At 43.3% G+C, this 13,499-nt stretch overlaps 1 protein-coding gene across 4 annotated transcripts in view; it reads right to left on the reverse strand.

The window, feature by feature from the left end:
• The window catches only part of ITPR2 (inositol 1,4,5-trisphosphate receptor type 2), a 245,697-nt gene that overhangs the window by 19,763 nt on the left and 212,435 nt on the right, over positions 1-13,499 (reverse strand). For 3 of the 4 annotated variants that reach the window (XM_039570501.1, XM_039570499.1, XM_020584640.2), the window contains 5 exons: positions 12,624-12,716; positions 12,388-12,423; positions 8,095-8,222; positions 6,567-6,732; positions 5,177-5,337 (listed from right to left, as the gene is read on the reverse strand). In XM_039570501.1, coding sequence (XP_039426435.1) covers positions 5,177-5,337; positions 6,567-6,732; positions 8,095-8,222; positions 12,388-12,423; positions 12,624-12,716 — 584 coding nt within the window. The remainder of the gene's footprint in view (positions 1-5,176; positions 5,338-6,566; positions 6,733-8,094; positions 8,223-12,387; positions 12,424-12,623; positions 12,717-13,499) is intronic. The other variant, XM_039570500.1, reaches the window with a different exon arrangement.

Below are 13,499 nucleotides of genomic sequence, written 5' to 3' on the forward strand. Positions count from 1 at the left end.
ATATTTTGTCACATGACTAATGCCAGGTCATTGCTGTGCCACAAAAGTGCTTTTAAGAGAACTGAATCAGAAGATAATAGTTCAGAATTTCAGGCTGGTGTTGCTCAACCTGTCTCTACTGCTTCCTCCCTGCCACATTGATAGGAATAAAAGGTTCATGGTCCCAGTGACCATAATGGAGAACATGAGAACAGAACCTTTAATTTCCCAGCAAAGATTGCCTTGCTTTAGAGAGATGGTCCAATTCATGGCAGCATCCTTTACTCTTAGGAGCATAGGCTGGTTTTAGAGCATTTTTCAGCTGACTGAGGAGTTACATAATTGCACCAATTACATCCAATTACATAATTAGGGTAAATAAGTAATAATATAATTAGGTGCTGTGATTATGTAGTTATGACAGGTAGCACTAATGCTGATAAAAGCCATTACGAAACTTGCTAAGAACTGTGGACAGAGCACACGAGAATGAAACTTTCAGGGCTTCGTTTGCTAAAGTCTTTCATTCTTCCAATGGGCAAAATAATTAATTTAATTACTATGCCAATAGCCTTTTATTTTTGCAAATGAATAGAGGTACAAATCATAGGCTAATTCATAGCTCTGTTGAGCTGCAAAAAATTCAGCAGCTAATCATGTCCTTTTTTTTTTTTAACCTCCATATATCTATTTACAGCTACCAAAGCTTGGGTGAAATATGTGTGTACAAATTACACCTCTGAAAAGCAAAGTACAAAAGTTTGGACATTAACCTTCATTGTTCCAGTTATCACATTAAACTGTCTCCTCTGACAAATGGACACAAGGAACATTCAAAGATTGCTGTATCGATGTAATACAAGTTATGTGCATCTCTGGGTTTGCTAGGGATGGTGTTTCTGGTTAAATGGGTTAGATAAACAGGGTTTTTTTCTACAGGAATGAAAATTCAATAGGGGAATCATTCATGCAGGTTCTCAGTGCAAACACAAGGCATGCTGCCAGCTTTTCAAAGTTTCTGTCTCTTCAGATATTGTATAATACCTGTCTGACTTCATAAAAGAGGCCCGGAGAGCAAACAAATACTAAAACCTAGTGCCCTGCTTTAATATTCATTAATATTTCACCCAATGACTGATAAAAGATAAGTGTGCAAGAAGAAAGGACAGCGCTGGAAGAGCAGACGTGCTTTATTCCCACCAACATCTCCATAAAGCTTGAGGTGTATGAACTGCATGTTGCTCTAGAATTCATTTTATGCTTGATGCTTTTTTCTAAAAATAAAAAAACCCACAGAAAAATTAATACCTTTCTTTATGAAAGCTGGATAGCTCCTGACTACTTCTATCACTGCTCAGAGCAGTATGCTAAGTACTGAAGCAAACACGGAGCTGCTGGGAAAATCAAAATCACAGGGAACATCAGGAGTTTGCAGAGACAATGTCCACAGTCCAGAGCAGGAAAGCAAAAGAAGTGCTCTACCCCAAGGTCTTCTGAGGCCAGAGACAAGCAAGATAATGGTAATGCCTTGAAACAAACCACCCCTGGAACAGAAATACAAGTGAACTTGGAAACCTGCAAGAATCTTGCATTTGAGTGTGGGGTGTGTACAACATCATCCACGTGTTTCTTCCCCCTTCTTGAGAAGTGAGCTATGATGTGTAATAACTCCCATCCATTTTGGCACCCAGCCTGTCAAATAATATTCCAAAACAAGGAAACCACAGCATTCCTGGTATCTGTTGTGCTATCAGCAAGCCTTCAAACCAGATGCTTCACTGTTTGCTGGATAAATGATACATAGAAAAGACTGAGAGTCACGAAGTAGACAGTCATATTTTTGGGGCTCTGATGAGGCTGGGCAATGGAGAAAAGAGACTATCAGAACCTGATGCTTTTCCTGGTGCTTAGTTAATACTGATAATTATTCCAATGTTACTTTTTGCAATACTTTGCAAGACAGGAATAGGCAAATGCCAATAATAAATTGGTTCCTCGCCGCAGTTGTAGGGGTAGTGAGGATGATACTTGGAGCTAAACTCTACTTTCTATTAAAGTTACTGCAGCATACTCCAAAATTTTGACCTATGTGTATTGAAGGATAGATCTGAGTCTTGAAGACTGGATTTGGGTAGAAGTTCTCTTCTTTACTCTTCACTCTTTAAGTGATCTGGCTGTGAAAAACATAGAATTCCATTAAATTCCACAGAATCCACTAAAGCTACAGAAGCAGCCATAGAAAGCATTCCTAATTGTAACAAAAACTAATAGAATGAAGAGAGTTCTTCCAGGAGTATGATTCACAGAGTTTTTTCAGCCATATTCTGTGTAGTATGAAATATAAAATCTCATTCCACCTTGTCCTTTTCAAAGAGGTCCCGACACTGCCCTGCTATTCCAACCACCATATATTTATAAATACTTCTTGCAATCCCATACACCCCCAACAAGCCTTTTTCAGCAATGAGTCAATTCCACTGGCAAGTCCCTTGTAAAAGGGTAATTTCAAGCCTCTTTTCTGCCAGATCCTAACCAGGATATGCTTTCTTACCCAGGACTTGGTCACCTCTCCTAGTATCACAAGGATGGTCACTCAGCCTTCAGGCTGTCACAGAGCCTGAATCAGCTCCTCTCTCTGTCTTCATGACAAAAGCCATACTCAGGCTTAATTAGTGCATGGAATGTAGCACATCTCACTTGCCTGTGGTGTAACTCATTACTATCAGGCTGTGTTTGGTTGGGACACACCAAACACATCTGCTACAGCAGCTCATGTGTTTGACAGCTGCAAAACTGCCTCTGAGAGTTCCCTTTTTGACTCTTCTTTTGGTCCAGAGCAAAGCTGTATCTCTAAATCTCTTCCAGTTGAATATCATACTCCATTCCTCCAGTCAGATTATTTTCTTTAATTTCTTAGTATTCCTTGTAGCATGTGATATACTGTAAATTCTTTGGCTCCAAGAGAAAGTGTCCTTTTTTTGTTCACTTAAGAAGTTCCAATTGCTTCTGCTAGGCAGCACATCTTCCCTGGATTTCGTACTAGGAATTTAAACTACACAAAGACACAACTACTAATCTCATACCAGACACTTGTAGTTCAGTCAAACATTTATTTCTCCTTTTTTCTCCCACTCCACCATTTATACTTTCATTCCATTTAAGCTTTATACTTCTAGGTCCACAGGTACCTCTTCATGATCCAAAATAACCTTTAACTTTATATACACTGATGGAAAATGAGAGTTTAATAATCCCAAAATCTGGATTACTGCTAACCACTTAAACAGCCAGCGCTCTGCCACAGAGGAACAGGGGCTTTGAGAAATCAGTTCAGTGCTTGAGGTCAGGTGAGTTTTTGGTGCTTTTCTGTTAGTATTTTAGATATTCCAACAGGAGTTCCAGCCATTAATGCAGAAGTAAAATACATTAGTGAATTACACATCAGAAAAGTCAAACCACTGCTGGCACAGGATGAATACACTTACTGTGAATATTAATGCATCTCTTGGAATTAAACATTAATACTTAACATACATACCACAAAGTTTAAAATCTTACAAACATTGCAGGGAGAGGAAGAGGAGGAACAAATGAGACAAGCCCCAAAGTCTGATTCCACAAATTAAAGTGTTTTTCTGAGATAAGCCAAAATATTTCCGTGTGTAACAGGACAATTTGCCACTATCAGTAATTTCTCGTAATGCAACAGCATCTACAAAGATGTGTTTTATGTTTTCTACCTCGCCCACCACCCTGCAGAAGTGTAGATCCATCACTGCCTACAGTATACATGCTCTGAGCTGGGCAATGAGACTGATGGTTCAAAATTCATGGAAATAGGCTGTTCCTCTGTACCTGAGTACTGAATTCCCATCACCTGCCACAGCACCTTCCCTTCTAGTGGCAATAGCACTTACAAAAGCTCAATTTAAGTGCAGCAATCAAGCACACACTCCTGTCTAAACACAACCATTTCTACTAATGTGAGTTCTTCAAGGTAAGCTCTGCGTAAGCCTGCACAGTGCTTGGGAGTCAACTCTAATTTTAGCCTGCTCCCAATTAGGCATCTTGTCTAAACTAACCATTTAGGCTTTCAAGAGAGTGAGAAAGGTGAGTCAGCCCAGCTATCCTGGACATCCATCTGAAGGCAGGATAAATAACCCAGCTTTCTGCACTGACAGGGCAGAAAGGAGCTGGGATCGATCGAAACCCGGCGCCTGACCCGACGACAGCTGAAGTGAAAGGAGAAGAATCTTCCCCTTGGCTAAACTGGGGACTAAAAGGCCACCCAGCACCTCAGTAATGAGGCTGGGTAGTATGTCCAATCAAAATCCTGATGAGGGATAACAGAGCGATAGCCTTGATAAGAAATGTGGCTCCAGAAATGCATAAACAGTGAAGCCCGATGCGCATTTGGTTACAGCCTCCTCCGGGATTCAGACATATGCCAGCTCTGCAACCACAGGGCCTGGCACAGGCCCTGAGCAGTGCAATACCCGCCAGCAAGTCCACAGGAAGAAAATGCTGCACCAGAATATCCCAGCAGGCAGGCAGCATTCCTCAAAAATGAAGCCCCAGGCCAGGCAGCCTTGATAATCCATCATTCTCAGTCACCAGAATGAACCCTCTTCGGCAGCAGGCTGGAAACAACGGAATCGAACACCTCTCTGGCCCAGTGTCATCACATTTCTCTCTCTGAATCCAAGTACTCTCACTGCTTCCCAAGGCAGTTTCCGTGGCTCTTAAAATCCCTGTGGCTGCTCTGCTTGGTCTTTTCACTCGCTTGTTCAGAGCAGCCATAGGAGAAAAGCACCAGCCCTGAGCACTGACCCTGCATTTCAGTGCTCAGCAGGAGATGTTATTTTTCTGGACAGCAGCCCAGAGACACTGGACAAGGCTGGAGTAGCAGCAGATGTTATGATGCATGCTCTCCTGCCCCAGCTTTGGCTAATGAGGCAGCAGAACCCACAGAGCATGAGAGCACCGACGCCAAACTGGAGACTGCAGCCTGCACCTTCATCTTTTTCATTATGTTTAAGAGCAGGTTTTGTTGCAGACTAAGACACGTGAAAAGATCTTTAAAAATACAGATCGATGCCTCCTATTGTTCAGAGAGAGGGGAAAAGAAAGATATTCTCTGCCCTAGCTGCAAGGAACATCTCTCAGTTGCATAAAGCACATGCCCAAATTGACTTACCACAATCATTTGAGCCACGTAGCTCTCCGGGCCAGTGTATTCAGTTGGATCTTTAACTTTGACAAGAACTATAAAGTACAAATAATGCCACATGTTGTGTTCTGCCTTTATATGCTCCTCAAACGAAACGGTCTTGTTATCAAATTTGTCTCTCTCCAGTCCTGCAAAAAGAGAAGAACATAAAGCCAAAAAATAAACTTCAACATAAAAATACACAAATCTGTTAAATATGTTAGAGAAAGGAACCTAACTTAATTTAAAGGACCATAAATTTGAAGGATCTTAATTTAAAAGCCATAACTGCCAGGCAAGAAATACCAGGCCAGAAGGCATTCCTGACAGAAGTCTTTCAACGCAGCATTTATTCTCTTTTGTGATATTTCCTCTTAATAACAATAACAATATAATAAATATATTACAGTTTTACAGTGCCTTCTATGCTGAGGGCTATAAAGTGCTTTACAAGTGTTGGCTCTGGCTCTTCCTAGATGTATACTGGGAAGCACACAGTGTGCAGTCCAGGTCCTGGTCTTCCAAAGATTTATGCACACTTTTAGCATGAAGCATATAAACAGCCCCACTTAAGGTTCAGTGGGATTGTTTGTGGGCTTAAACCTGGCAGAGAGGGTGAGTCTCTGCAGCTCTATTGTCACACAGTCTTTACAGAGCTGTAGTCATAAGAATTTTTTTGGATTTTTCCCTGTAATGGGCCAGATCTCAGAAGAATACCAGAAGTGAGAGAGGAACCACCAATGTTTGCCTCCATATTACTGCTCTCCTCCCTGCATTTCCTGTCCACAGACACTAAAGACATGTTGTGCTCTGCACAGCATTCAGCCCTGTCAGTACAACAGCCTACAAAAAAGCAGGTATTTCTGAAGTCCCCCGGGGAGTGAAGGCCTGGCCCTCTTTGTGAGTGCACTTCAAAATAAGTGTGATTTATCCATGGGCTTTGCAGAGATGATTTCCACGGAATTCTTTTGTTCCCTGCTTTGTACCACCTTCTGAAATCGGCAGTTCTTGCTGATGCTTCCCTTCTGGAATGCCCTGTGCTGTGAAATAGAAGCTGCACTTTCATCTGCAGCACACTCTGTGAAACAGAGTCAGCAGCTGCCCCATCTCCATTAGTGGTGATGATGCAAGTGTGAGACACAGCTCTTCTGCCTCGGATTCTGGGCGGAGACTGAGAAGCCATCTCTCAGCAAAGCTAGCTTTTGATTCATAAACCAAATCTTTTTCCTAATGAGAGTTTCCAAATCAAACTCTGACATTTTTACAGACTTTCCTTGTAGAAGATAACCATGCCCAGGGTCCAAGCTTTATTTATTGAGGAATAGTTAATTTTCATTCCTTTCACCCTCAAATATCTCAACAGATCAGTAACACCTACCACAAATGAAACAGGTGGTCTTTAGTATCTCCTCCTTTTTCTGCTTTTCACTCCTGAGATCAGCAAATGTGTCAATGATGACTCCAAAGATCAGGTTGAGAACAATAATTATGACAATGAAGTAAAACAGAAGATCATAAACAACTCGTGCAGCAAACAAGGGCTCCTGCAATAACAAGGTTGCAAGAAGGTATAAAAATAGCACAACTCTAAAATATTAAACAACATTTTCACATTAGCTCAAGCAAAGCTACAGATCTTTCTTTTCATATGCCAAATTCTGCTAGCCTTACTCACAGGACTAGGGAGGAACTATCTATGTGTACGGAGGCATAAAACCCAAGTCCTTTTCTTCACCATGATAGAGACCTGAAGTCACCCAATTGTTCAGTTTCCCACACATTCATGCGGATAATAGCACTACCCTTTGTGGCGTGCTTCCATGTAATTAGCATTAAAGAGCTGCTAAGTGGCACGGGTCAATTTCAAAGGGTCACTTTCAAAGTCTGTAAGAGCTTACAGATTCCACTGGGGATAAACTTTGGCTCCTGCAGAACCTCCCGGTCTTCGAGACAGGATATAGACTCCTACTACCAGCACAGGGAGCTCTTCCATCCAGATTCGAGCTGTCTCTGGACTCTCGCAAGCCCTGCTGAGATCCTACTTAATCCTGAATTTATTTATAACACTTATGGTGTGGCTCATCAAGCAAAGTGCCGCTAGATTGCCTTTCTTTGTGATGTTCTTTTTTGAGCCTAAATAAAAATGCATGAAACCACCCAAATATTACGGGAGGTCCTTAAATGAACTGAATTTTTGAGGAAACTTCTGGAAGGGAAAATATGCCACAATATATGAAATTCTGTTTTGACCTTCATGCTGGACCTATTCAACAGGACCTATTCCAGGGCAGATGCCATGCTGAATATAAGCTAAAATGTCCAGGGGGAACTTCCTGGGATCAGTCCCTGCCCGTTCCTCTGGTGCCATGGCTGGGCCCCCCGGAGCAGAGCCTGGGCCCTGCTCGGAGCCCTCCCTGCACACAGGGACACCCAGGGCTGAGGGCCCCTCTCAGCTGGGGCTCCTCTCCAGGCTGGACAGCCCCAGCTCCCTCAGCCTTTCCCTGTCAGGGATGCTCCAGGCCCTAAATCATCTCCTCAGCCTCTGCTGGCCCCGCTCCAGGAGCTCCCTGTCCCTCCTGTCCTGAGGAGGCCAGGACTGGACACAGCCCTCCAGATGTGCCTCACAGGGCTGACTTCTTAGCAGTGCTTTGAAGGCTATGATATTCTGCATTTTTCCAGAAGTGGCAAACAACTACCTAGAGATCCCTTCTTCAAGTATCAACATCACACCAAGCTTAGCTCTTCCTATTAAATATCCCATCTGGAATCTAAAAATTAAGTGGATAAATCAACTGTGTGACATGAGATCAGACTAGATACAAACACTGTCTATGACCTCCAAAAATTGACTTTGGCATTCATGAGATGCACAGGGAGTAATGCATTTCCTCAGCCAAAACACTCACATCTTTGGAAGGCTTTCTGAGCACGTCTCCCACACCACCACCATTCCGCAGGCCTTGGTTTAACACAGTCACAATGCACATGAGCAGGGTGTCACAGGTCCTTTCTATTCCATCCTCCTCTTCTTCACCTGCAAACAGGAACCACAGCATCAAACAATCACTCATCAAACAAAGCTACAATTCTGTGTTAGAGAAAGCAACTGAAGACACATCTGCCTCTCGTATTTCTCATCCAGAGCCTCATTGATCATCCCCACCCATGTGCACATCACTGCTGGTGACATACTTAGGCACATCAGGCACACTTAGCTTGAAGAGAGACAGAGAAAATCACAAGCAGGGCTCCCACCAGAGCTGTTAATGACCCAGAGCTGCCATCTCTGCTCATGGGAGCACCCCTTCTCCTTGCAGTCCTCCCACTGCTTTTTCAGTGGGCCCCCTAAAAACACGGCATAGACAAGAAGCAATATAAACAGAGAATTAGAAGCACATTTGTAAAAGGATTGTCTTCCTGTGAAATCATTTCTCTACCTACTCATGCACAAGCCAAGTCATGTTAGCATTTCAAACCATTAAGGAGAGGCTGGCTTTTGTTCGAGTCAATCTGTCCATGATCTTTCCACCAGCACACGTGCCCAAGCACAGGTCTGACAGACATTAAATGAAAGGCTCCCCCTGACCTCAGCTTTAAAACTTGGATTCTGTTCTTATCTGTGCTGCAGAGCTGCTGCGTGGTTTTGGCTGAGCCACAGAGGGTACTATTGTGCAGGAGATATTTGAACGTGCAGAGGAGCTGGGCTGGAACACCAACCCCAGGGGGACTTTGTCCGCCTTGGCCGGAGTCCCTCCACCACACGCTCGCTGCATCGACAGCCTCCCTTTGAAGAGCTGTTCCCTGTGTCCTGCTGGCTTGGGCTGAAGGCTCAGGGCTGTGATTGCCATTCCTCCTGCTTTCCTTTCTCTTTAGGGACACTCTTGCTTAGGCGGGGAAGGCAGCGATTCACACTTGGTTTGCTCTGTGCGCTCATTGTAACACAGTTTAATAAATAACAACATCCCGCTGTGAGAGTTGACTGAAACACATATTTAACAGCCCCAAACCACCACATCTGGGGCACTGAGATAGACTCTGATACATTGAACTGACTGCAAGCACTCACATTGCAGACAAGTAATTTGGATTTAAATTTAATTTTGGATTTGGGTTCCCAAATTGTGGTGCAGGCATCCCGGCTGGGATGGGCAGGACAGCGCTGGTGGCTGCTGCTTTTGCCACCACTGCTTCTGTGCCACAGGCAAATTAAATGAGAAAGAACTCCCTACCAAAGGAACTTTGAGTAAAAAGAAAAGCAAGAGCAGACATCAGGACAGACTTCCCTGTTAAACTATATGGTCATTACAGACACTACTCCCACAAATAATCCCGGATTTAAAAATAACTGCTTAAATATTGAAACTGAAAGGATTGAAACAAGAAACTTTTTTTATCCTGTCATATCTAGATTTTATTTTTACTAGTACAGTGATGTTATTCATACCAACTAATTTTTGTTGTTGTATCCTGTCAAACAATACTCCACCTTTTTTTTTTTTTGGAGCTGTGCTTGAGAAGGAGACCATCCACAAAATAAATTTAAAGCCTTGAAAAAAAGCCATGGCTTCTATTTCCTTTAGGTAACTACAGTATTTTCACTGGTCACAAGACCAGACTCAGGTGCTGGAAGCAGCAGATGATCAGATTGTGGTGAACCAAGGCTGAGAACTGGAGAGGGAGTTATCTACCAGCAGCCCTAACCCCCAATTCTCCCTGTCCATGAGATGCTAATTCAGAGCAAGCCAGGCTTCAGAGAAACAAGATACATCACCTTGTGCATCTTGCAGCACAGAGCATCAGCATCCCAGAAAAGCTCCCAGAAAAGCAAGCGCAGGTTGCAAGATCTTTGCCAAAGAACCAGACAGCCCAAAGTTGGCAGAAACCTCTAGAGCAGCAACGTAGGCTGTGGGGAGTGTACAGACATCGTTTCTTCTGTTCTATTTCCACTCCAAGATGTGGAGCAACAAGAGCTGCCTTCAACCTGGGAGCCAGGCAACCCCACAGGCACATGTTCTGCCTCAGCTGTTCTGTCTTCAACGCTCAACAGCATTCACAGTGTGGGCTCAGCCCCTCTAGTCACCCGTACTTGAAAGAAAGGAGTGGATCTGTAGAGTGGATTGTTGTTAAGGACCCAATATTGACACCAGCTGAGGTTCAGGGGGGATTATTTGCAAGCAGTTCCACCATGGAGAGTGGCTGGTGAGGGTCTGCACAGCATTAGTCAGGCTGTCTTCTGATTCAATTGAATTCAAAGGCAAATCTGGTTAAGCACTAAGCCAACCCCACAATGTTAATCATGGGGCAGGGGCAGGGATAACAGGAAGATTTACTTCAAAAATCCTCATCTGATGGCCCACGTCAGGTGAGACATGCCTGTGCCCACGGTGATCCAGCACAACTTGCACAGAGCAGGACCAGGCCTGGCAGTGGAAGGAGTCTTTGGAAATGTCCCCTTTACAAACAGGTATCTGTGCACTTTTCTTGCACAGGTCTTTATGGGCTACAGAGGATGAGGAGATACATCCTGTAGGATGTGAAGTTCCTTTAAGTGATTAGGCACTTCACCAGGCATAGACTTAAGTGATATGGAAATATTTTTGGAGTGGAGAGAAGGGAGACTCCGAGGCAGATGAGGTGAAGTATTTTTATGCTGACAGCCCAGAGCAGTAGTGAGCAGCAGGCTGCTGAGAGGGGAGGCTCTCTGGGCACAGCACACTGGCTCCCAGGGAACTCCCTCATCAGTCAGAGCAATGACTGAGCACAGGCTCCACCAGCAAAACCCAAGGAAGAAGCAGAGTCCCGTCAGAAGAAATGATCAGCAGTGATCTGGTCTGAAAAGCAACATAATTCATGTTGCACTCGGGACCTGAGATGCCACTGAGAACAATTTCTCTTTGCCGTACACAGCTGTGGACTTCTCTGGTGCTACAATGTGAAACTTCCCCTATCTCATAGAATCATAGCACCATTAAAGTTGGAAAAGACCTCTGAGACTGAGCCCAACCACTCACCTAACCCTGCCATATTCTCCACTAAACCACATCTCAAGTGCCACATCCCCACACCTTTTGAACACTTCCGGGGATAGTGACCTCATGCCTTTGCATTCCACCACACTTACACTTTTGCCAGAGGGGAAATCTGTCCCAGGAAAAGACAGAAAGTAGAACAATTCTTCTGACCAGGTGGCTAAGGTGAGCAAAACTGTTCTTGCTGAATGTTGGTGGGTTTTAACGGCACTGGATAAATGAAATTTCTTCAAGATTAAGTAAGAGTGCACTTAGATGTTTTGTACAGCCCTCTTTCATTATGGTTTGATTTTAAAGGAGCAGTACCCAAACAATGAGAAATGTGAGATTTCTATCATTTAAAGAGCTTGGCAAAAGCCACACTGCATCTCTTTGACTGATTGATTACTCTTTGAATGCAGCAACTTTGCCAATAGCTCTTAGACTGTTTTCTCTATCTAGCCAGACAGCTTCTCATGTTGTTTATGAGGCCTGTTTACACACCAGCTGGGGAGAAAAAGCCTGCTTTTATAGCCCTTTCCCTGAAGGCTTTGATCCTAAAAACTCAAAACTTAGTAGTGGAAGAATAAAGCTTATGAAACAACATTATATTGGCACACAGGAAGGGACCGTTTATGTCCTCAGTTTCAGCCCCCAGCAACCATAGGCAACTGTGGCAATAAATATTTTAAGCCTGCAGACCATGCACACACCTCCACTGCAAAGGCCACAACACATCAAACCAAACTTAATACCTGCAATGAAAGACCAGCCACCTCAACCAGACATGGAAAGAGTGGGAGACAGACAGACCCGTGGGCCTGGATACAGGTTCTTAGGTCTTCTGGCTACAAAACAGCCTTGGCCCAGATGCATGTAGAAAAAATACCCAAAAGCTTGCTGATAGATATGTTATGCCATGACAGTGAATTTCTGTGGCCCTAACTGGATCCAACAGTGGCTCAGTGTGTGCAGGTGAGGATGCTGCAGACAAGCAGCAAGCTTCTTCTCTCAGCTAAGTCACTTGGCAAGAAGCAACCTGTCTGTTCAAGCATAATGATTCAGCAAGCTCTTTTAATAACAAAGTTAATGTCAGTGCATTTGGAAATCAGGTGTGGGAAGCACTCCCATTAACAGCAAAGCTGCCAACTAAGCTCCAAGCCTTGCAGAAATCGAGCACTTCTGACTCACAACAATGATCGTCACTTCTCACACCGGCAGAAGTCCCTGCAACAGCAACACACAAATCAGAGAATCACAAAGTGGTTTGGCTTGGAAGGGACCTTAAAGATCATCTCATTCCAACCCTCTGCCACAGACAGGGACACCTTCCACTAGACCAGGCTGCTCCAAGCCCCGTCCAACCCGAACATTTCCAGGGATGCCGTTCTAAGTGATCATCGGTCTGAGGGAACTTCTGTACTAACCGGGGTTAAGGGGTGGGATGCTCGTGGAACAGTTCTCTTTTGCACAGGCTCCCATCATTGATGTCAGGGTTGTAGTGGGAACTTCACCAATACCTGTCGAAAAAGCAGGATGTTGACAAAAAGACAGGTACTACATTGATGTTAAGTTTTAAATCATTATTTTCTAGGAGCAAATCACTGGGTTGGAGAGTTAAGAAGAAAAAACAGAACAAATTACACCAGCAATTCCTCCCTCCTCAAAAGAGTCTGCCTCAACAGCTCAAAGCAATCACAATGAACAAAAACACAGTTTTATATTTACTGTATATCACAGCTCTTCCCATTTCATCTCCTGAAATTAATGAATCTACATCAAATGTGGCTGCTTCTGGTGAGAACAAAATATATTCAAAGCAAGAAACAACTGTCAGATATGAAAATAATGTCAGTTTTTAAAACCATTAGATAAATTATTCACAAAAGCTGACAAGAAGGACACCAAGCTGATGTTCAGTTATCCTGAATGTAGAATATTTAAGGGTTTTCAAGGATTATAACACAGTTTGGTACTCATTTGTAAATATGTATGGGTTTGTGTAAAACACTAATTTAACATTCCCAAAGTGGTAAATGTGTACATCAGCTTGATTTTATCAAACCAATTTTATCTTGTGCACCTTCAACAATTTTCTGCATTTCAAATTAGAGTTACAAAAAGGTTTAAGGAGAAGAAAATGAAGGCAAAACTATACAACAAAATAACAGCCTAAGACAGTATATCTAATGCAGAAAACACGCACTCTGACTTACTCTTTCTGCTACTTTATAAAGAAAAAATTTAAAGCACTTGTCCCGGGAAGCATAATGTTCCATCAACATGCAGTCAGCATATTTTCT

This window comes from Corvus cornix, chromosome 1A (genome assembly GCF_000738735.6).
Source record: "Corvus cornix cornix isolate S_Up_H32 chromosome 1A, ASM73873v5, whole genome shotgun sequence".
Classification (NCBI taxonomy): domain Eukaryota; kingdom Metazoa; phylum Chordata; class Aves; order Passeriformes; family Corvidae; genus Corvus; species Corvus cornix.